The sequence below is a fragment of the Hippoglossus hippoglossus genome, chromosome 15, assembly GCF_009819705.1.
Source record: "Hippoglossus hippoglossus isolate fHipHip1 chromosome 15, fHipHip1.pri, whole genome shotgun sequence".
NCBI lineage: Eukaryota > Metazoa > Chordata > Actinopteri > Pleuronectiformes > Pleuronectidae > Hippoglossus > Hippoglossus hippoglossus.
Window position 1 is genome coordinate 23,912,205 of NC_047165.1, and position 23,803 is coordinate 23,936,007.

At 39.7% G+C, this 23,803-nt stretch overlaps 1 protein-coding gene across 1 annotated transcript in view; it reads left to right on the plus strand.

Annotated features, from left to right (window-relative positions):
- ttc27 (tetratricopeptide repeat domain 27) overlaps positions 1 to 23,803 on the plus strand; it is a 68,283-nt gene that overhangs the window by 24,558 nt on the left and 19,922 nt on the right. Inside the window, exons 8-12 of the mRNA XM_034608303.1 lie at positions 2,187 to 2,299; positions 6,498 to 6,564; positions 17,340 to 17,453; positions 20,287 to 20,382; positions 23,165 to 23,287. Of these exons, the coding sequence (XP_034464194.1) occupies positions 2,187 to 2,299; positions 6,498 to 6,564; positions 17,340 to 17,453; positions 20,287 to 20,382; positions 23,165 to 23,287 (513 nt within the window). The remainder of the gene's footprint in view (positions 1 to 2,186; positions 2,300 to 6,497; positions 6,565 to 17,339; positions 17,454 to 20,286; positions 20,383 to 23,164; positions 23,288 to 23,803) is intronic.

Below are 23,803 nucleotides of genomic sequence, written 5' to 3' on the forward strand. Positions count from 1 at the left end.
TGTCACAGCTATCTAAATTCATCATGTGGTTTTGGTGATATGTAATAAAATGTTGCAGGATCACCCACTCAGCTGTCTGTCAGTTTGTTATCACCTGGCAGTTGTAGGTGTACGTAATGGGTGGAGAACTGGCCTTTGGTGCCAGAATTACAAGTCTCCTCCAATGAGCAGCCACTGCATCGTTTCAGGAAGTGGGGAGGGTTTTGATCTAAACAGGAACTCTTTGGATCTCCCTGGAGATTGACTGGAGGAAAGAGCACATACTTGACTTTATCACCATGGTTATTTAATCATGATAACACAAACTTTATACAATAGTGTTCAAAACTAAAATACAGAAAAGACAAAACATCACCTTCATAGTAAGAACAGAGGAACGTGTGACTCGTAGACTTTAACCTAAAGCTTATGGAATAAGGAATGACACTAAGCTTTTTTCATCACCACCACTGTGATGCCCTTGAGCAAGGCTCTTAACCCCAACTGCTCCAGTGAAACTGCTCAGCGGCATATAAGACTGAAGACTGTAGATATACTGGGCAGCATCCAGGCTGACAGTGTGTAATGAAGGTTAAAAAAGGGTTTCCATGCAGCTCTCAATCTTGTGGCAGTGGCCCAGCTCCAGTTCTTTGTACTGTGCTCAGACCACTAATGCCCTCACTAATGGAGGAGGGGGGAGTAAATGGTCTCAATCAAGGCTACCATTAACCAGAGCTCACTGGCTTCCTATCTAGAATGGATAGAAGGAAAGCAGAGAGAGACGAAACGGGAACTCTTCATCAGTGGCCAATCAAAACCATGGCCAGCAGGGAAATTGGGCCATTTCTGTCACTGTGGGTCTGACTAATCTTGGAATTCTTGTGTTATTTTAATGAAAACAAGTATGATCCAGAGTTCTTATTGCTGTTGCCAAGCCACATTGTCACAAACTAGGATTTGGATTGAGTTTGGTCTCTTTGCATCGATATGTTTGCCAAGATTCAACCAGAGGAATGCACTTGACTGTCGTTGACTGAGTGCCATACATTGTTCAGTCCAAAAGCTCTGAATGCCGACATTTGAAGCCTCACATTTTGGCAATCGTTTTGATCCCTGGCTCCTCCTGTCTTCATGTCTTGTGATTGGTGCAAGACACTGAGCCCCTCTCCCCCTAATAAGTGTCGTTACATGGGAAATATGAGACATTTTAAAGCCAGTTAGTGCTTCTCTCTTTGGGGTTAGTCTAGGAAGGCACTAACCTGCAGCCTGGTGACTTACACACATCCACCTGTTGGTTGTTGGGTACAAGGCAGACTTTATTTTGCTTAAAATTGAGTCTTTAAGTGAACATAACTCTCGAGGTACTAAGTGGCAGGTGCACAGGCATGAAAGTTGTGCGGCCCCTTTAATTATAAACCCTCACAATCTTTTCACATCTGACCTATTGTAACCTCATCATATGAGGCCATCAGGAGAGGTATCACAGTACATACTTTGGAATCCATGGTTAAGTGCAGACCTCAGTATTTAGAGTTTAACCCAAAAATGCAGAGGAGGAACATTTTGGTAATTTGTTTTGTGAATAAACCATGAAAGTGTTTATTTGGCCATAAATCTTGCTGTACAATTGTCACACTCAAATGCTTAATGTGATCAAGCCAAACGTCAAGTTATTTATAATAAAGGGGACAGCCAAAATGAAAATAAGCATTTATAATTATAAAGGTACTTTATATGAAACATAAACCTATGCTGCTGTAACGTTAGTACACTATTAATTTCACACTTACTAATGATATAAATCGTGATTCTCACTATTCTTAAGTGAGAATCACTTTTGCAATTTGTATACTTAAGCAAAACCTATTGTCTTCCAGTTGCAAGATACATCAGTTCTAAGTTATATTACTTGATCTTGCATCTTTGTAAAGCTACTGTTGGCTGTAAATGTGAAAAAATCCCAGCTTATCAGTGAATATTAGATGAGATATTGTATGAGGCATCCGCTCACCATCATCTCTTGTCTAGAAATGGCCCACTAAGCATGTGTGAGGGATTCAGTCTTAAAGCTGTATGTCCCACAATTGTAAATGTTCCTTTTAAAGGTTGTTACAACAAGCAGTTTCTCAGGCTGTGTATTGTGCAGTGGTTTCCAGCTGCTGCATGTGTGTACACACCTGACTGTACATGTGATTCTATGCTTACAGGACTCCCTTCTGGGTGACGACACCGTGCTGGACAGGATCAACTTAGCGGAGCCAGATCAGCACCAGATGCCTGACCTCAGCGCAGAAGAGCAGGCCGTCATCCTGGGCATCTGGTAAGTCCACTGTACCTGAGAGCTCAGAACTGTTTCTGGAGCTGCTCAATTAGTGAGGTTTTTTTATGCTTAAAACACAGTTTAGGTTTGGCAATTCCCCCCCCATTCTGTGTGCTGAAGTGTCCTTGGGCAAGATACTGAACTCCAAATTGCCCCTGATGGCCATGCTGGCAGTGTATGATTGATGCATGATAAAGAAAGTGCTCCACATAGATTCCCTGTATGAATGTGTATTTGAGTATGCGGATGGCAAAACTGCACTGTAAAGTGCTTTTAAGGGTCATCAACACTAGAAAAGCATTATATCAATACTGACCAAGTAAAGCTGCTTTAAAAAAGTGTATATCATACTAATCTACCAGTCACCTGGACTCAAAAATGGTGGATGGTTTTACAGAAACCGGGGTTTATTAGTTTATCTAACACATGTCAAGAGAAATTTCAAAGATTGAAAATATTTCACACCATCCTCCAATTTGGATCAATCTGCCTAAGCATAAATATGTCCTATTTGTGATTCCTTTTCCCTTCTGTGTCACTTTGACTGTCTTATCACATTATTTAGATAGAATTGAAAAGCTCGTTACTCAGATTTTGTTATCCTCTTTTGATTTTTTTTTTGTTCTTTCTTATTGTAACTCGTCACAACAGAAAACCAGCTGTCTGGCAGCCTCACCTCCAGACAAACACTTTGTTAAACCATAGCTCGTATTAGTGCCAGGAGAAAAGGTCAACACAGAACCGAGTAAAAGAGGAAGAGCACTGGTATTTCCCATCACAGTCGGTTTCCACATGTTGGGGAATTTTACGGCATATATATATATATATATAAAAACAACTACGCCTATGTTATTTACAATTTTCAAACTTCTGTGCAAAAATCAAACTCTGAAATGCATGAGTTTTGTGTATCTGACAAAATGTATTCTTTGTAATTAGACTTGAGACACATTTTTATTATACTTAATAGATTTTGGTGGGTTTTAACTATATATTCGAATGGTTGTTTTTTGCAGATCTCAACTATATATTTAGGACCTGTGGTTTTGCTCTGGATTTGTTGCTAACGTACTCTAAATCTTTTTGTTGTGGTGGTTCCATCCAGAAAAGGGTGAATATAAGACACTCAACCCAATACCAGTAAGCTTCACAGCGAGTCGGTGATTAATTGCCATGCTGCTGCTGCTGGAACCCGAGCAGTCAAGTGAAGGTCATTGGAGCAGTGAGGGAGATTGCTAGGTGATGATTGATGAGTACCAGGTCTGTCTACATGAATGGTAGATCAGCACACCTGCATGTTGCTCCAAGACCACATCAGAAATTAATATCTTGTACCTCTTAAGTCTTCCATACAGCTAACAAACCAGAGCTATCCAGTTCACTGGAGTCATTACCAGGTCCATGTACGAAGATTTGAGAGGATATAGCTTTTCTCCTACGCTGACTTGCCTTGGTATGAATCAATATCTAGTTGATACACAGTGGAGGCATAGCACAGTTTAGAAAGGAAGTGTGTGGAAAACAGGAGACACATGCTCATATTCTAATAATGGATTATTAGTATATGGTGTCAGAGCAAAGGGGAAGATGAAGTTAACAGTGACCTGTGCTCTTTGACAGAAATAAAAAGTCAGGTACATATCTACAATAAAGACCTCTGGAGAGAAACACTAGTTAAAATGGGACCATTTCTATAGTCAGATTGGGGCAGCTGTGGCTGAGCGGGGTACAGTGGTCGCCCTCCAACCAGTAGGTCGGCGTTTCAATCCCAGTCTGCCCCATCTGCATGCCGAAGTGTCCTTGGGCAAGATGCCCCCCTAATGGCCCCTCATAGAAAAAAATATAAATTGCTGCACGTAGATGCACTGTATGTATGAATGTGTGTGTGAATGGCATGACTGTACTGTAAAGTGCTTTGAGTGGTCATCAAGACTAGAAAAGCTCTATACAAATACAGACCATGGACCATTTACAAATGTAAATGTAATATGTACGATGTGGACAGGGTGTCAGTGTGTAATCAGAGACTTTCTTAGTGGTAGCTAAAGTTTTAGTGTCTAAAATCTAAGTGGTCCGACCACAGCTTGATGTATTTTATTGCCTCTTCATAGTCGGTGCTTCTTGCATTAATGACAACACATCCCAGGATGTCATTATCTTTTATTCAAATTTAGCTTAGGGCTTAAAAAGTTGAAGAGTCCCTGGTCTAGAGGAACAAAAACTGAGATCTCTATGGTCCTTCATAACTCTGAGAATGTGACCTTGTGTGGATTGTCTTTTCTCTCTCTGTGGATATGCTGAGCTCTCGGCTGCTCCTACCTTTACCCTTTAGGTTAGATACTTTTTAAAGCTCACACTGTTACTAATTAATATTTAACATCAAATTTGATCAGTTTAGCTTTAAAGTTCACTCTTGACTTTGCAAAAAGCAGTTTGACTAAACAGTCTCAACTAAAGGTCCACTTTCTAGATTATATGTTAGTTTTTTGAGAACTTTTAGGTGTTCTCATTTGTTTGTGTTTACTTGAAAGTTGATCTTCAATGGTGAAATGGTGAAATGGTCAGTATTTATATAGAGCTTTTCTCCTCTTGCTGACCACTCAAAGCACTTTACAGTGCAGTTGTTGTTTTTTTGCCATTCATATATACATTCATACAGTCCATCTATGGGCATCCCATTTTTTTCTAAGAGTGGCAATTTGGGCTTCAGGACACTTTGGCATGCAGATGGGGAAGACTGGGATCGAACCGCCGACCTTCTGGTTAGAGGACGACCGCTTTCCCCCCTCAACCACAGCCGCACGTTGTTAAAATATTTCTGCTTTGGGATCGCTGCTCAAAACAGTGAGTAGCCCATGCAGACACTGAAAAAATGGAATGCATTATTTCCACTCCAACCACATAGTTTTATTGCAAAAATTCCACCTGACGCAGGAACCACAGACTGCTTCACAGCCCGAGGGAGAGGGCGCACAGCCTGGCCACAGCGCCACCAAGTCCGGGGCAGACCCCCAGGAAGCCATGCTCAGCTCTACTTAGTGCACTTACAGTGATCATTTGGGGTCTGTTCATACATGTTTGGACCATCAAAATGTTATGTTTTACTGTTTAGAGAGAGAGGGCGAGAGAGAGAAGGAGGTCATCACTAGCACTCCACTGTGGTGGAATTTTGGCAGACGCGGCTCGCAATTCTCTATGCAGGAAAACCCCGTCAATGACCTGAACACCATTTATGGCAGTTCAAGCAGTCTTTTGCATTATGTACTGTATATTGACCATGACGGTACATTTTAGATATATTGTGCAGCCCTAATAAAGACCATGGGATACGACTGAAAGCTCAGTTAGTAAGGGGACCTTGAACTTAAGTTTACAAGGATATTTCTAAAAGTGTTGTGAAAAGAACATTTGACTGACTGAGCGGTGCTTGTGAAAGTTAGTGTTTAGAACTTGAGTTGAGATTGATTTGTGGAATTGAACAGTTCGTCTTATTGGCTGATAGCCATAAGCTGAAGTGTCTTTGTGTCTCGGCTCCAATTGTTCTTCTGTTATATTGAGGTTTATGATAAACACCAACTGGCTTTTATACTTGAGGAAATTAAAACGTTATTCAGAAAGCTATTGAATTATTTCCATCCCTGCCCTCCTCCCTCATCCCATCCAATCCCTGGACAGATTGCCAGAGTATTGCAGGGATTTAATTATGCTAATGAATTGACTGGACGGAGGTTTGAATGTAAAGGGTCAAGATGTATTAAAGGACTCAGCCAACTTCCTGTATTATATTAACCTGGTAGAATCTTTAACACTGTTTAAAAGAGCAAGTAAAAGTAAAGTCATGTTTGTAACTATTATCTAATCCAAATTTCATCCAAATCCAAGAAGTCAGCCCCAATAAAGAAAAGCTTATTGGTTTTTATCTTAATTCTCAATATACAATTCCAAAGGTCGGCTGTCAGTTATTTGTCCCGCTCTCTATTCAACACTAAAATATCGGAATAAATTATAAAGGAATATTGGATGGGTTGCCATGAAATTTAGTACAGCATGTACATATCAATAACATTTTGTTTATAGTCATTGATTACAAATACACACCATGAAGTCATTTGTGTGACTCACTAATCTAAAGAAATGAGCAGCTATGTTTTCTTCAGGGGTCAGTTTTTCACAATGTATTTCCTGTGTGGTTTTGCAGCACTGACTTCCAGAAGAATAACCCCGTCCACAGACTGACTGAAGAGGAACTCCTAGCCTTCACAAATGTGAGTCTTTGTCCGATGCCCCGGTTGTGTTTGGTTGCATTAAATCTGTGATAAAACCAACAGATTTCCATGCATTTGCAGTTTGGTTTTTCTGTATTTAACCCAGTAGTCATATGCACTCAGTTTCCAGATTATTAGCTACAGTTTTTCAAACTAATTCAGCCTAATGAAACATCCATGAAAGAAATCCTACCTTTTAATAATGCTAATGTTCACAACACTGTTTCAGAGAGGTGCTGATGTTTATAGAAGAAGCAGTGCTGCCTTTTACAGACTTGTGCATGTCTCTATTATAGAAGCACTTTCAGACATGGAATAAGTTACATTGCTGATTCCACCTACAGTGCATTCAGAAAGTATTAGTGTAACTGTCTTCATATTTCATGTCGCTGCATTTTACAAAAACTAAACAAGAATCACATTCCCCTTTTCAATTTGCAATCAAAAGTCCACAATGACGAGTGAAAACCGTTTTGCAAACTTTTAAAAAATGAAAAACTGAAGGGGTAGGGATGGTATTACCATGTACTAATATTACTGCCTGGTGTTCATCAGACATGGTGCTTGGAGTTCTGGACAAACGCTTCAGTTTCTGTCTCATTAAAACAGATAATATTTTCCTCATTTTCTCACAGTCCTTTAAATGCCCTTCAGCAAACTGCAAGTGGACTATCTCATGGCTTTCCCCTAAAGTAGCCTCTGTCTCACTTCTGTACCATAAAGGACGGATTAATGGAGAGCTGCTGAGATGGACATGATTCCAGCAGGGTCTCCCATCTCTGCAGAGGACTTGTGACTCAGAGGACTCTGTTGGAGTGACCGTTGGGTTCTTGCAAACCTTACTGTCCTAGGCCCTTCTTTCCTATTGGTCTGTCAACTTAGGTTTGGGTTTAGGTGGTTCCAAACGTCTTCCATGTCACGAAAATGTTTATACTCATGCCTGATCGATGCCTGGCCACAGCGCCACCAAGTCCGGGGCAGACACCCAGGAAGCCATGCTCAGCTCTACTTACAGTGATCATTTGGGGTCTTTTCATACATGTTTGGACCATCAAAATGTTATGTTTTACTGTTTAGAGAGAGAGGGCGAGAGAGAGAAGGAGGTCTTCACTAGCACTCCACTGTGGTGGAATTTTGGTTCCAAACATCTTCCATGTCACGAAAATGTTTATACTCATGCCTGATCGATGCCTCACCATAGTTTTATCATGCAGGTCTACAGAGAGTTCCTTCAAAGTCATGGCTTGGTTTTCTATCTGACATGTAGTGTAAACTGTAAACAAAACTGTGTGCTTTTCTAAACTTTGTCTACTGAACTCAGTTTGCCACAGGGGGTTGCCAAAAAGTTGTAAATGCACCTCAAGGATAATTAAAGCAAACTGGATGTACCTGACCACAGTTTGCCACAGTAAAAGGTCTAAGTAATTTATAAATAAGATGTCGGGCGTTAGTCAGTCATTTTTTCATGCCATCAAATATCTAGACTATTATAAATAGTATATTTCGAACACATGTTCCTCTCATAGTGAATTGTAATGCCTTCAGTGATCCTGTTACTTTTTATTTAATGCTGTCATCGTGTTAAGTTTCAATATGTCCATGACATTCCCATCAGCCCCTGCTGCACTTTGTCCATGCAAAATACTAAATGTTTGCATTCTTAAGGCACTTTATATGGTAAACTGTATACCTGTTCAACATGAGCAGATCAGTATTGTTATTGTTACCAGGTTAGCTCACTGGCTAGGCAAAGTACAGCCTCACAGAGCTACTAACCTGACTGCAAACTGATTCATCAACTCAGCAAAGCTTTGGCCGATCTGCATGTTAGCTGAGGTGCTTCAAAGTGCTCAATGTTCTTAATGAAACTCGAGGCCTTGATTCATGTTTTCGAGACAGTTTCCTACAAACAGAATAGATTTGTGTGATCTGCATGGCTGCATGTTGGAGTCAAATATAAAACAGACTTGTAGCTGAAAGGTTTCGGTTTGTTTAGACAGAGGAGGGATCTGGAACTTTTAAGAACAACTTCAAGTTCGGCTGGTTTGGGTTGTTTGTCCTTATATTCTTAATAGGATAAGGATTATTATGGAATTATTAATCATACATGACAAGAAAATGAAGCTGAGGTAACAAAATATTTAATGGGCCTGTTTTATTTAAGCCTCTCAAAAGGCTAAATTTAGATTAGCAGTGTGTCTGCAGTGAGAACCATTGCAGAATTGACATGTACATGTAATCCTTGCATCTCAGATATCAACAACAAAATAAATTAAATTAACCATTTTGGATTCATAGGATGTTGTCAGATTGCCTTTGTACGTTCAGTTTATGTCCACCATTGATTCCGAAATTTGAAAGAGATCAGTTTTTCTCAGTTTTCTAGTATTTATAAAATGTTTTGATGGTTGACAAATAATAGTTGAAGTTTGCGTCAGATATTTAAGCTGGAGGATGAATCCTTTCATTTTATATCATGAGCAGTTCAAAGATTTCAATTATATGGGGAAATATTTCATTATCTATTGGGTGACTTGGCACATGCAGTAGTTTGGTGCAGGTATCCGTTGTGCCTAGTTGGAAGCATCGCTCTCAAACTGTACACCTGGTGATCTCATCCAAGCTTGCTATTAATTTTGTTAGAATTATTTTTTGCTTTCCCAAGTAAAGGAAAAAAATTCCTGGATGTTTTTCAGCTGTTAATAGTCACAACTCCATAACTTCATGTGGTTGTGGATTCAGACATCTGTGTGTATTCAGAACGATGATGGCAGTAATATTACATTTACTATAAAAAGAACTAAGTAACTGACCATAAAACACTTGATGCACAGAAACCATTACTGAAACTGCTAATCTCCTGGAGACGGGGCTTGACGACTTGTCCTCTCCTCTCCCCACCGTTCAGACTGTCTCTGTTTTTATTCCATGCCGCTCTTCTTCTGCGAGAGGCCACAGAACAGTCAGGATATCACAACAGGGGTTTGATCAGAGAGACACGTGATCCTGGCTGGTGACTGAACCAGATCTCAGCTTCGGCTCAGGGAGCTTTGTGTTGATAAGACTTGGCATTTCTTGTCTGGTTGAGAAATGAAGCACCGAATTTTATATTTCTGCATCATCTTATCTTTGCATATCTCTCATCACTGGTTGATTTTCTTGTTAATGACCCCATTGAGCCCTCTATCAAGACTTATATTTATCATAATTTTAGAAAAACTTTGATCTCACAAGGCACCCCACAGACGTTATCACAGACCTGCATCAGAGATTTAACATTTTTGGATTTAAATTCAATTAGTTTCCCACCATTAATATAACATTGATGTCACTCTCTGAGAAGACTTTAAGTTGCTGTTTGAGCTTCATCCATCTCTTGCCTGCCTCCTCTCTTTGACACAACCTGGTCAATTAAAGAGGAGTAAGGTGGAAGAGTGTGAGTAAGGATGAAAACTATAATTTTGTCATGTTACAGGCTCTACTATCACTCCCACAATGACTACTGTCAGTATGTTTAAACCATAAATGGCATTAACAATGAAGAGGGACTTTAATGTAAACTTTATACATGTTTTTGTTTTTTACTTTGATTTCTCTCAGGGCACAGTCCTATATTTGATAATAAATATAATGCATATAAATAATACATTTATATACACCTATATTGTTGGTTAATATTTAAGAAAATTGGAAAGTCATTTGAAAAAAACTTAAATATCCATCTTGCAACTCCTAAGATGCTCACACAAACAAAGTATAATGATCAAGTCTGAATATATGCTGGTCATTCTTACTGAAGTGCCAAACCCTCCAAAATGGTATTGGGCACAGCCCTACTCATTGGGCACAGCCCTACTCATTGGGCACAGCCCTACTCATTGGGCACAGCCCTACTCATTGGGCTGGCTGATAAACCGATATTTCTTTTGTATTTGGATCAACATTCATTACAGTAGTCAATCAATTAGGCAACAGCCTGCAAAAGACTCATTGATTTGGACATGGTTTGGATTTCTAAGCTGGACAAACAGTAGAATGAGATCCGATTTACAGGCAACTTGTTCTGTTCTTGCAGACAGGAATCCCAGCTAACCATCTCTTCCATTGGAAAAGTTACCATGCACTCGCAGCCGAGCTCACAAACAAAACCTCTTGGTTTTAGTTCAACCCCTTGCAAAAGATGCTCATACCTGCTTTGTTAGTACTTATAATATATCTGTATTCTTCTCTATAATCTTCAGAACACACACACACATGATTTGGCCAGAACGTAAGACCACACACTGGCATTTTGTTAGAAACAATTTCACAGTTGCGATTCCAGATTTGGAATCTTAAAGAAACTCGCAATATCTTCTTCTTCAGTTTTTTTTTTTTATGATGGTTGGCAAACAACCTTTAGGTGCATTCCTGTCACCTTCTGAACTGGAGTGTGGAAACAAACGTGACTGAACATGACTTCAAAAGAAAAACAAACATGGAGGAGGATTGACGTTGTGCAGCGAAAAACATAAAAAAAACTATGGATGAAATCATGGCTGAGAAGTCGGAATTAGCTTAAACATTTTGCAGCGCGAGCTGGAGGTGAGATGGAAATGAAGTGTTGTTTTTTAGTCAGCTATACAAGTACGCTACATCCGGTTTGTGACGCTTCCCAGCTTGCTCTCATTGGCTATTGTGGGTTTCTCTCTGAGCCGATTATCGTGTCTCATAAACTTGTGAGTGAACCAAACAAATTCAAAGCAAACCCCAAGCACAGCACGGGTGCCATGTCCACCGTCAACGCGAAGTGATCGCAGTTCAGTGGGGGAGTGAGGAGGGTGGATGGCAAACGACTGTAAAGAGCGTTCAGTGGTCATCAAGACTACAAAAGCATGTTTATAGATACAGACCATTTACCATCTGTTGATGAGTTTATAAAGTTTGTTTGGATTCTTTTCACACAGAGAAAAATCTGGAACCAAATTGCATCACTGTGACTGAAGTCTACTAGTCTAGAAAACAGTGAACACACAGAACAATTGCGATGCATTTTAACATGATGTTGCTACACCTGTAGTTTGGTTGAACTTGAGTTTGGGACAGTATCAATATCGATATATTGATACTGTCAGGATCAATATTGATATTATTATGTGGCACATAAAACTATGCACATCTGCTCTTAGCAGTGTGCAATAGCCAACATGTGAAGCAAAACTTCCTTTGAGGGATTATTGAAAACAGTTGTTGCTTTTGCCTTGTTGAGGAGGAATTGTCAAACCATATTGGCTGCAGAGAGTATCAAAGTATTGATCCCCACCAAAAAATGATAGTTTGCAGCCATAACAAACTTAATTTAGACTTCATTTAGGATTCAACGCTGAACTGAATATATTAAAAGGTGCCCTGTGGAGATTTCTTATGAACAAAAAAGAGAAATCCAGCGTTTTGTTCAATGTTTCCTTCCACCCAGACCCACAGTCCAACTTGTGTGGTTGAAATGTGAAGTAAGTGATGCTAATCACTGATACTGAAAAAAACATCATTTACCTGGATCTACATCCATTGGCTTATTGGCTTTTGTTCAATTCCTGCTGGTTACAAGTACTTGTACTAAATGACACAAGCTTCTTATGCTCATATTGGATGTTCTTAAGTATTTTATCGTGTATTATGGTCGGTCTCAAGAAAACACTGCACTCTTATTGTCTCTTATGTTTATTGTCTTGGAGCTTAGCTCAGAGTTATAGGAAGGTTATTGTCTTTTTTTATGATACACACTTTCTGCTGCAAGTTTGATACCTTAATACTTTGTGGTTAAAAGTTTTATGTGTGTGGGCCTGCACTGGGGGTGTGATGGGGCTCTCTTTGTCTCGGCTGCCATAGTTGGCACATCTACAGATTAAGATTGGCAAATTGGAGATAAGAGCCAATCTCAAACAGCTACGAAATGTAAGAAAGTAGATAAAAGGGATGAATGGGCTCCCTCCAGAGAGGCTTCGGTGCCAGCTCAAAAAGCAAGACATGGTGGTACCTCTCTCAGGCAAGCCTCTTAAACTGGTTTGGGGGTGACCCAACTAAGTGATACCAGCTGAGCCAGGGCTAACCTTCCTCTGGATAAATCAAACGTACACTCACATTGATAATACATTGGCATTTATGTGTTGACAACTGGCCCAAACACAGAGGAAAAGGTTTGTCAGCTCAACTACAACATAAATTATGTTTTAAGTAATTAGAACATTTAAAAGATGTTCACAAATGCCTTCCCAAGTGCAGATTTTCAAAACTCAAGTTTCTGTGGGTGCATGTAAAATGGAGTGTTTAGGAAACAATGACGTCACAGCTTATTTTGTACCTTCCCTGTTGCTGTGCAACAGAAACAATAAGAAGTTCACTCGATAGGATCCCTGAGTATACTGACAATGTTGTTTTGGATATTTGACGGATTATTTATGTAGACGTCATCGCCACCTATCCGCCAGTCATGCTTGTTGGAGCATTTGTAATTGTTTTTTGTTTTTCATGTCTGGACAGGGATATTCTGTCAAACAAAATGTGGATGGAGATTTATTTTAAATGGAGGGGGAGATTTCTATTCAAAAAAATATCTGCAGGAGTGTAGACGAGGCCTTAACCTAATCTCTGTGTCCTCGATTTTGATCAGAAGATCCAACATATATGTGTAATTCTTCATGTTTCACTTGTTTTGCACTCACTGTCTCAAAATTCGTATTGTGGTCATCATGGATCCTTCCAGCTGTGAGCTCAGTTTGACCGATGAGCTAGCTGTTGTATTGTTTCATACAATGGGAAACCTGCTACAGGCAGCTGCTGGCTCTGTGAGCAGGCATCTTCCCAGCCTACATGTAGATCCAGGAATCTGCAGGCTGGTTAGATGGTTGTCACATATCTTGCAGTCTTCATCAATACTCGAACTTCATCGCCTTCCTGGTGGACCATCTGGAGGTAGTGCTGATGTATTACCCAATCTTTGGGTAAGGCACAAGTTGTTGATTTCACTTTCAAAACACTCTGTCGATATTATTCTTGAAGATGTGTTAAAAATATGAATCGGGTTTCTTTGCTTCCTAACCTGAATGCCATAAAGCAACTTTTTTAGTATCGAATGAAAATGTCACACCCGGAACGAGGGTGTTTCCGTAACCAGTTAATAATGATATTAATAATAAACCATCTTCTAGCTTCTTTGTCATATGTTGTGTTGTGGGAAAAGGCTTCTTCGTGTCTGAGTCTCTAAACTCCAACTTTGGTGGTGCCCCCCCCCCCCGATCTGGGCTCACCTTACACGTTAACAATAAACACCAACACTAATCAGAAGTTAGGGTAGCCACTGTTGTTTTTTGTATGTGCTAATATTTTTGTGTGTTGAAGTAAATGGGATTTTATTTTGTGTTTTTAGTTTTTTTGCTGTGGTATCGAATTGGATACTGAATCATTGAAATTTTGGTATCGACTACAAAATTGTTGTTATCATGACATCCCTAGTCACTAATCATTTCCATTTGGTTACTCTAAGCAATTTCTGTCAATTCACATTTTGACTAAATCATGAGGTATAAGTCACTTTGAGTCGCTGGAATACTTTAAATGTGTGAACATAATAGATGCAAGGACAACAGCAAGAATACAAAAAAAAACTGCAAAAAAGGGGGTTGTGTAAATTGATATTATACTGAGGTAAATAACTGCCCCAGTCTGTGGTACTCTGTCATTAATGACAAACAGATTGTATATTCTCTGTATTCCACTGAAGACTTGAAGCCAATCCACATAATTCAGTGATGCTTCCACCTCACACAGTTTGCCATGTCTCTTCTGTCACATCTGAATGTGTTTACACAGCTCAGAGAACACTGTGCTGCCTGTCCCAGAGGGTTCAGTCTGGATGCCGCTCACGTCTGCTCAGTTTTGATCACCATACCCAGCACCTCAAAACAAATTATTCCTCACCCTGTCAAGTCTGCTCCCGAACAAACTGTGTCTCCTCTAAACTGAGTCACAATGTGGTTTAGAGACGTGCTCAGAATATAGAACGCTTTCTCGTCTCTTCAATTACTCTCAAATGAGTGTTTGCAGACACTGAAGATGATGGTCTTATTCTGCTGACTTTTCTACGTGCTTCTAGCTCTGATCTTCATGACAAAGACTAAATGTCACTGAAAGGATTTTTGTAATGCTGGCAGCAAAGCTCTGAAGATGGCAGTTTGTATGTCGTCGTTCCACCTCTTTTGATGCAGACTTGAATATCTCAACAACTATGGGACAGGTTTGTTCAGAGAAGTTCTTTAGAGACCAATGATAGTCACCAGAGGATGAATCCTTCTGACTTTGGTGATCCCCTGATGCTATACCTAACTTCAACATGAGTTTGACATTTGCGTATCAGTGTGAGATTTGTGGGCACTTGTTGGATGTGGCTGTGGAACTTGGTACAAACTATGTCAACTTGTCTAATACAATAGTTTAGAATCCAATATTTGCTAAACTGAGGAGATATTCATCAACTTAATGGGATAGTTCACCCAGAAATGAAAATTCACTCATACCTACTCACCCCCGACATTCATATTCTTGACACAAGGTCATTTACTCCAAGTTTTAAGTCTAAATGTCCACCAGAAGTGGCTAAGCTAGCGGACGTTAGCATTTCCGACGGTCCCTGAATGCACATCGTCGGAAGATATCGGAGACATTTAGGCTAAAAACTTAAATGATGTCGTTTCGAGTCGAATATGAATGACAGGGCTTCTGGACACCTGGATGACACCACACGAGCAGTATGAAGGCATTTTATGGTTATGTTGTTTTATTGTTTTATTGTTTTATTGTGTTTCCAACTCAACTGTCTTAGTGTACCATCATTTATATTTACAACATCACACAAAACTTCAGAGAAACATGGAGTTTATAATCGACTTTCTTCAGTGCCACTCTATACTTTATTCAGTCACATGGAAGACACAGTTTTTCATTGTATTTTCATGCAAAGCTGTTCGCAGACATGTTTGTAGGTTAACTGAGTTCACTTAACACCCTCTTACTCAGATGCTCTTACACTGACAGGAGCACCAGCCCACACATGAGATCTGACAGATCCCTTTTACCAGTCTGCCCAGTTGCTAGCAGCCCACTCTCAGTCCTCCTGTGCAGGGCTGGCCGCCGCTGTTGCGATCCAGTAAAAACATATTTTTAATTATTAAGCTATTTTTCTCATTAAGTAATTCTCAGCAGAGTTTGTAATCCACTGTAGCCTGTAGGATAATAACAATCATTTCCTGTCGTAGTGGTCTAAGGTTGCTTTTTCATCAACACTTTCATCGCATATTTGTATCATCATCATAGACTGGGTCATTTTTTGTATGTTGTTGTAGGTTGACAAGATAAAGTCGTCTTCCCTTTCATCTACCTGCTGGTATATCTCCTTAATGCCTCCCCCTTTAATCAGCTCATCTAAACCTAAGCCACGCAGCTGTCCCAACCATCATACAGTTTATCACCACAGCACACAGATAAAGACAGCAATAACTATTGTTAATTATGTGATCTCACTCAAGCTGGCTGCTTGATTCATTGAAGTGCACAGCAGACAGCTAAGCCCCATGCTGCTCTCTGCTCTGAGAGGGGGATGTGTTCGTGGGTGTCACTGCTTTCCCCCAGGTTGCAGGCTGTCAAGATCTCTGCAGGATTCAGCTGTATTTCCTTTGAATACTTTGGGTTTTATTCCATCTAAGCAGAGACAAGAAATGGGAGTAAGCAACACTGTTTGTTACTTGGGAAGTTCAGGATTTAAATTCCCTCTTCTGTAGCAGTAGGGAGAACTACCAGGATGCTGTTGAGACTCATGGGTAGTTGTGTTGAATGTGTTTCTTGGCAGCGGAGCCCCCCTGGTCTACAGCTCACTGGGGTGAACTTTTTATGTTCAATGATAACGCCTGAGGCTGTCTGAGGACAATCAGTCTGAATGCATTCAGAAAATAATGGACTTCATTCATAATGCATCATCGCATGCGCATCAAGAGCCATTGTGATGGAGCTTATATGTGGAATCATGGAATGGGAGAGAGTGGTAACAGCTCTCTTGTGATGCTTTTTAATTTTCATTTGGGATTACAGAGTGAAGAGACAGAGTCGATGATCAAATCATGGTTTATTTACCTCAAGTGTATTTGGAACCTGGTCTCTTTTTTGATCTTTCCAATATCAGATACAACCTTTGTCTCTCTTGTTCCCTGCTCAATGCAAGCTCAATGCTTCCTCCTTGTTTATATAGTACAGTAAAGAGGGTGAATTGCTACAGAGTCAAAAGGACATGATGATTGTCATGTTGCTGCCATCATGAATCTTCCTGCAAGTGTTTCACATGAAGACTTCTACCAGCTCCGAGTGCACGCACCTTTCTTTTCCTGTCAGACTTTTTACTGTGAAGATGTCTTTCATTGAGGGTCACTTAACAGCAATAAAAAAAAGAAGGAATTATTTCATGTAGTGAAGTCTCTGAGTTAGCATAATACTGAATTTATTACAACCATTTATACATCCTGTCTTTTTAATTTATACATTAACGGTGAGCATTATTTAAGGCAGGACAATCATAGGTTTGACCATAGCATTGGTAATGACAGAACTCCCTAAATTATTTTTAAATAACTTCTTTTAACTAACTGTAATCGGACAAACTGTAGTTCCAGTTTATAGTTTTCATCCTGAATGATTTGATGCTACATAAGAGATGATCTGACTTTGCCTCCCGCCCCCATGTCCTTCTGCAGTGTATCCTGTCCCAGCCCAAGTTCTGGGCGGTAGAAGTCACAGCGCTTTGCCTCAGGACCAAACTGGAAAAAGGACGGTCTCGTTGTGTTGAGAGAGCCATGATGCAAACTCAGGTAAGGACACATGTTTATGGGTTGGGGGGGGGGGGGGGGGGGGGGGTGCTGTATTTATAGATTCATGAAGAGCACAAGCCTTCACAGAACTGTAAACCTTTTTCACATACCTTTTTTTTTTACACAATCTGCCTTTTCTACTTATGTATCAAATTTCCACAAAAACCACAGTTTCTGGAAAAAGTTATTACTACTCATGGAAAAGTAAAGGTGCACACACTGCAGACAGTGCTTTGGCTCATAAGCACCTACCGTCCAGAGAAAGAATTTTTCAACGCTCTTGGAGAATTACATTTTGGATCTGCGTTTAATATGCCAGCAATTAAAGTTGAGTGTTGCAGTTTTAGAGTCACAAATACAAGATGGCAATGAGACCTGAGGTGCCAACTATAAGTTATAATACATTCATCAATGTCATTTCATGTCTAATACAGGAAGGAGATCGTCCTCAGGCACCAGGGGATCATTTGGGGCTGCTATCATGAAACAGAATAAAAACATAATTGTGGAACCATTTCCGAGTTCTCAGTTTACAGGTCAAGATATTTAGCGCGATATAACTTTTCCTCTATAGAAATTTAAGACACGTTGATATAACGTCGATAGGACTCAACACGAACAGCCAATGATAATGAGCATAGCGCTGCGCCGAACCAATCATGTGGCTTGGAAAGAGTTACGCCCACATCAAGTAAGGTTGACGCACTTTGACGCACGTTGACACTACTCTTATATACTCAGGCCATTGTATCTGTGTGAGTGTTTAAGCCCCGACTTCACAGAACCAGACTACTCGTGAGTACATTAACAAAGAGCAGCAGAGCTCGACTCCACTCACAGTGCCAGTGAGTTATTGAGTAACCTTGTTCTTTTTCAAAACAACCCTGAGCACAAACAACCATTAATTCGCCACAGCTCCGATTGTTATTTTGGATGTTGATCAATAACATCCTTGAAATACGTAGCACAGACGGCATTTTGAAATTACTGTATGAAAATTGAAGACGTTAGGAGACTCAGACATCTGGCTGAAGACTGAAAGAAATAAAACATGGGTTGTTTTTTTTCCTCCAAATATTTTCCAGCTTGATGCCGAGTTCTGGACAGTTAAGTTGTAAGCAGTAAATGTCATTTCCTTAGTTATACTTTATGTAGTTGGAGAGATTTCTTCGAAATGGTCCATGTTTATTTAAAAAATCAGCCACACTCCATCGTTCTTTTCTCTATACAAACAGCATAGAACTATTTCAGTGCAAAACATAATAAATAATAAACACTGCATGTACTCTGATAGGCATTAATATGTGGTAACTATTTTCAGCATTACAGATTGTTCAATTTGAGCCCACAAATTACAACTACTCAGTGTTTGTTATTAAGCTGCAGTCTACATCTGCATTCTACATTTGAAATGGCTTGAGCTTAAAATATTGTTTTTCCATTACTACTTTCTCATTTTTCCTGGTAATGTCTTGGAAAGACATAGATATGGACTAACTAAGGACTTACAAAATGATTTACAGGACTCTACACTTACGTTAGTTTTTAACTTATAGAATCTAGGGGCACGGCTTTTATACAAAAATAAATACATTTTTAAAAAAGTATTTTCATACGATGCAAACTGACTTAACTAGGACATTACAATAATTATAAATGATGTGTTTAGGTTTACTTTAGGTTAAGATTACAAAACTGTTTTGGGAGGCATTTTATTCACTGCGCCTGTAGCTAGTCTGCAAATGAGATGAGGGAGAACAGAATGTATACTGAAAGAAACATTTATGCCAAGTATGCTCAGTATACATTGTACCATAGATGACAGCTACCAAAATGTTTTGTAGTGAAAGCTTTGACCCATCAAATGTTTGTAGGTGTTAGTGGGATTGTTTGCCTTCCAAGAAACGGACGTATAAACCTTTTAATATATTTGTCTCATGTCTCTGAAAATGTCTTTTCTTTAATGTATTGATTTTGAATGTAAATGTAATCCACAATCAGTGGGAAATACTGTTCGAATTGTTAATGATTTGGTTGAAATATTTTATAGGAGTTTCACCATTGTGTTGTCACTTTGTATTAGCATGGTCTTTTTGCACTGACTACTGGCTTACCTGCACCCTTTGACTGAGGCATTATGTTTGTCTTATGCTTATACCATTGAGACAAAATAGTTAATCCCAGTGAATAATCCTTAGTGTCTCCTGTTTCATTTTGTGATGGAGGCTTTTACGTCACACAGTATTCAAACATATGCAAGATATATCAAGACTTTTGGGTAAACCATGTATATTTTATCATATTTAATAAAGCCGTTCTGTGGCAGCCACAGGATTGTGGCAGGTATGAGTATGTGACTTCCTGAAGCGGAAAAGGAACCACAAGAAGGAAGCTCTACTGATGAGCTTTTTACAATTAGTGTTGTCCTATATGAATGAAAGAATGTGTTTCTCTTCTATAGAAGACGACAGTAATAGATGAAAGGCTGTGGGTGATCATACAAGTCAAGCTCAGAGGAGTCGGTTTGCTGAACCTTCCTGGTCATCGTCCATTTAATACCAAATGACCCCTGGGTCCATTCAGTATCCCTGTTAATAGCTCAGAGCCAGATCACAGAATATATCAGACTTGTGCAGTTGAAATGGGGGAATTGTATTGTATCTGCTGTAATCCCATCTCAGTTAGGTGGCAGAGTCACCCAGTGACATGCAAAGACTGAATCTGCTGGTAAACTAAATCTCAATATGGTGAAATACAGTGATAGTCTGAAGAACACAGTAGATCTTGTGATGGACACAGCTGCAGACGTTCATCTGCTCTTTTCCTTCTCCAGGCTTTGGTCGACCACTTTGAAGACAAGAGCTGTCCCGTGACCGAGCGGCTCAAAATCTTCTACTGCTGCCAAGCCCCACCCAGATGGACTGTCCAGGTATCAAACCATTTATCTTCACACATTCCATTCCATTTTAATAAACCAAATGGAAGCAAACACGATGACGAGCACTGGATTCGCTTCACTCTGGATATATAGTCATCAGATATGGTGGAATACATTTTTCAAGATGGGGTGCAGCACTCGCATCACATCATTCACAGTCTATTCTATTCTATTGAAGCACATATAGCTTATATTCACAGGTATTTGGTTATAAACCAAAATACTGGACAAATTCAACTTTTGACTTTTTAGTAACTCTAAAAGAAATCAGTTGAATTTATCCTCACAGGTGAGTGGCCATGACTCAACGTTACTGTAGTGATTTGATTCTTGTCTTGTAAAATAATTTTCTCCAAAGGGCTTTATAAAATATGTAATTTACATCGTTTAAAATCATGGGGGGAGAGGGGGGAGGGGGGAGGGGGGAGCTGGCTCATTAGCATTTAAAGGAACAGGCACTCAAAACAGGTCACTCTGTGGAGGGCTGTTTTAGACAGGGTAAAAAGGGTGCTGTTTTAGTATGTTACAGACATTTCATTAAGACCCCAAGGAACCATATCAACTTGTGGTAAAATGGGCATGCTATGTCCCCTTTAATTATAGTAACACCCTTATCTTACCCAATCATCAAGTCGGTATTTCTTATTGGCCAACATATCAATAACAATGGACATAAAATGTGATAATAAAAGCACTACCCTCAGGACAAAATACCATTACTAATAGAATTTTAGATAGGGACAAATAGTACATCTTCAGAATTTTTCTACACATTTCTCCTGCAGCTCTTTGTCAAGTCACAGCAAGCACGTTAACATCGCTCTAAAGATATTTAAGGTTTTCACTCTTTGTATAGAATGTATAGAATAAATCAGAGTGGTAATAGTGTTTCATTCTCTGCCACTATATATCTGCACCTTTAATGGAACTGCTCCTCGCTTTGGAACTGCTCAGTGGCTTTCTCATAATTCTCCAGTTGAGTTGCTTTTTATATACACATGTCAAGACAGTGATTAATCACACTTTCAAATTAATTATAAAAAAAACAAGTGAAGCTTTTCTCACTGTTTCACAGCCTGTCAAGCTTTCCAGTATAGCACAGCATCATTAACAGTGATAACAATGACAGATTTACCAAGGAACTACATGGTCATGTCTAAAACAATGTTCCTTGATTCCTGTAGAGATAGAAAAATGCATAAAAGAAAACAGGTGTCAGATGAAAAGTCAGCATCCTCCTCAGTGGGTGAGCTGTGTGCATGACATCTTGCATGAAGTGCTCTTTTAAGGTCTATGCACAGTTTTTCAATGATATTTACTGTAGTTTGCAGGACTTTGGAGCCAATCACTAAACCTGTTGGCTTGTGCCTCTTGAGTATATCTAGTAGATTGTGGAGTTTGGGGTGTGTTTAGGAACAATATCCTTTTGTAGAAATGATTATCTTGTTCAGGTTTTACAGGTGGTGAGATTTTTTGTGTCCAGAATTTTCTGGTATTTAATGAAAACCATTTTTTTTAGATGTTATTCTGCAAACGTCTGACACTGAGGTTTGTGGTGAAGATGCAGGACATGGTTTTTGCTCTGATGACTCCTCTATCAAAGTCTTATTATTGCAGTTGGGACTGCACAGTAGAACAGTCTCCTAAATCTTACTGAAAATATTTTGCTGTCAAACAGATAACAGATTTTGCTTTCCAGCAAAACTATGAGCAAGTGCTTCCTTCAATCCTGTTCATTCTTTGGCCTTTGTAATTTTGCTTTTGGGAAGGCAATGTAAAAAAGATGCAGCTTTCCCAACTGTTTAAATACAGAGTGCCTCTGTTACTATTGTCTCACTATTTATTTGAATGTGTAGACAGATGCGTGACAAACCTGCTGTGACTAGGTAACGGGCTGTAAGCTTTGATTGGACAATCACTGTTGGGACATTCACAGTCTCATTCTGACCTTTCAGTAAGAAAATGTTCACCTTAGAATTTAGTGTAATACTAACCATTGTTTTTAGGGCAGAAGATGACAACCCTGGATCAACGTGGGGAAAATAAGATATATAAATGTCTCACAGAGGTTGTAAAAATACTACCATTACGACATATTGTGACAAAGTTGCTGAACCACTAAGCATCATAAGATCTATAACAAAGCCCAGGATCTTGTGTAGAATAAAATGGAAAGAGCAGTAGTAGAATAGGCAGTAATAGAAAGATTTAGATGTGTCCAAGGGATTGAAGGAGGGGGAGTACTGGAAAGCTGGGGAGGAGACATCACCCAGGCAGCATGTAATAACTGATAACAGCAATAAAGCTAGAATTGAAGAGTACCTATTGCTGCCTGGGGACTTGAAAGGGGGTTGAGGTGGAGGATTGCAGCAGCACCGTGATACATGTCCTCCTCACAGGAGAACCACTCCCAACGTGAACAAAGCACTGAAGGCCTTTTTATGGCTGGGGTGTCTCTCTCTCTCTCTCTCTCTCTCTCTCTCTCTCTCTCTCTCTCTCTCTCTCTCTCTCTCTCTCTCTCGTTTTATACATACTGTTGACATCCTTTGCTTTTCATTCATTTCACAGTAATCTAAAAACCAACTGTCAGACTGTAGAGAGTTGACTAGGTTAGTCTTTCTCTTACTTAGGTAAAAATAAAAAGCAACATCTATTTCAGTGGAGATGCCTAAATGCCTTTTGGTAAAGATTTTCACGGTACCTCTACAATGTATCCCAGTGACCTTGGTCTTTGACTTTTCATTGTGAGCCTCTGTGGTCTCTTTCATTGCAGAAACAGCTGGCCAGCCTGCTGACGGACCTCGGCTGCATCAGTTCAGCTCTGCTTATGTATGAAAAGCTGGAGCTCTGGGAGGACACCGTTATCTGCTATGAGAGGCTGGGCCAACATGGCAAGGTATACCACACACACAAAGACATCTGCTTTACTACAAACACTCTTCAGTTGGTGGCTCCCCAAACGATGCTTGCCACTGTTCAGAAGCTGCGTTCAGAATTCACAGGATTCTACAGGATTGTGTCTTTAAACCTGGTTCTTCAGTGAAGATTGTCGGTGCATATTAGTTTCTGTATGTGGAGATGCAGGGAGAACTTCAAACATTATACTGAACACTGTTCTAAATCAGTAAGCAAACTGCAAACAACCAAACCTTTACACAAGTAAATGTGAATGTGAAATCTGAATCTGAGCCCATCTGTAGAAGCAGTGTTGTGCCAGTTCACACTTAAAAAGAACGAGTTCAAAGTTCAGTTCATGCAGATGAAAATGAACGAGTTCCCGTTCATAGTTAATTTTTTATTGGGATGATTTAGGTGACAACCGTACGGTCATGTGTTTGGTTATGAAGTCCTGACTGTGAGCGTCACGTCTCGTGTTGTACTGAGCACAACATGTTGACGAGTCATTTTCATG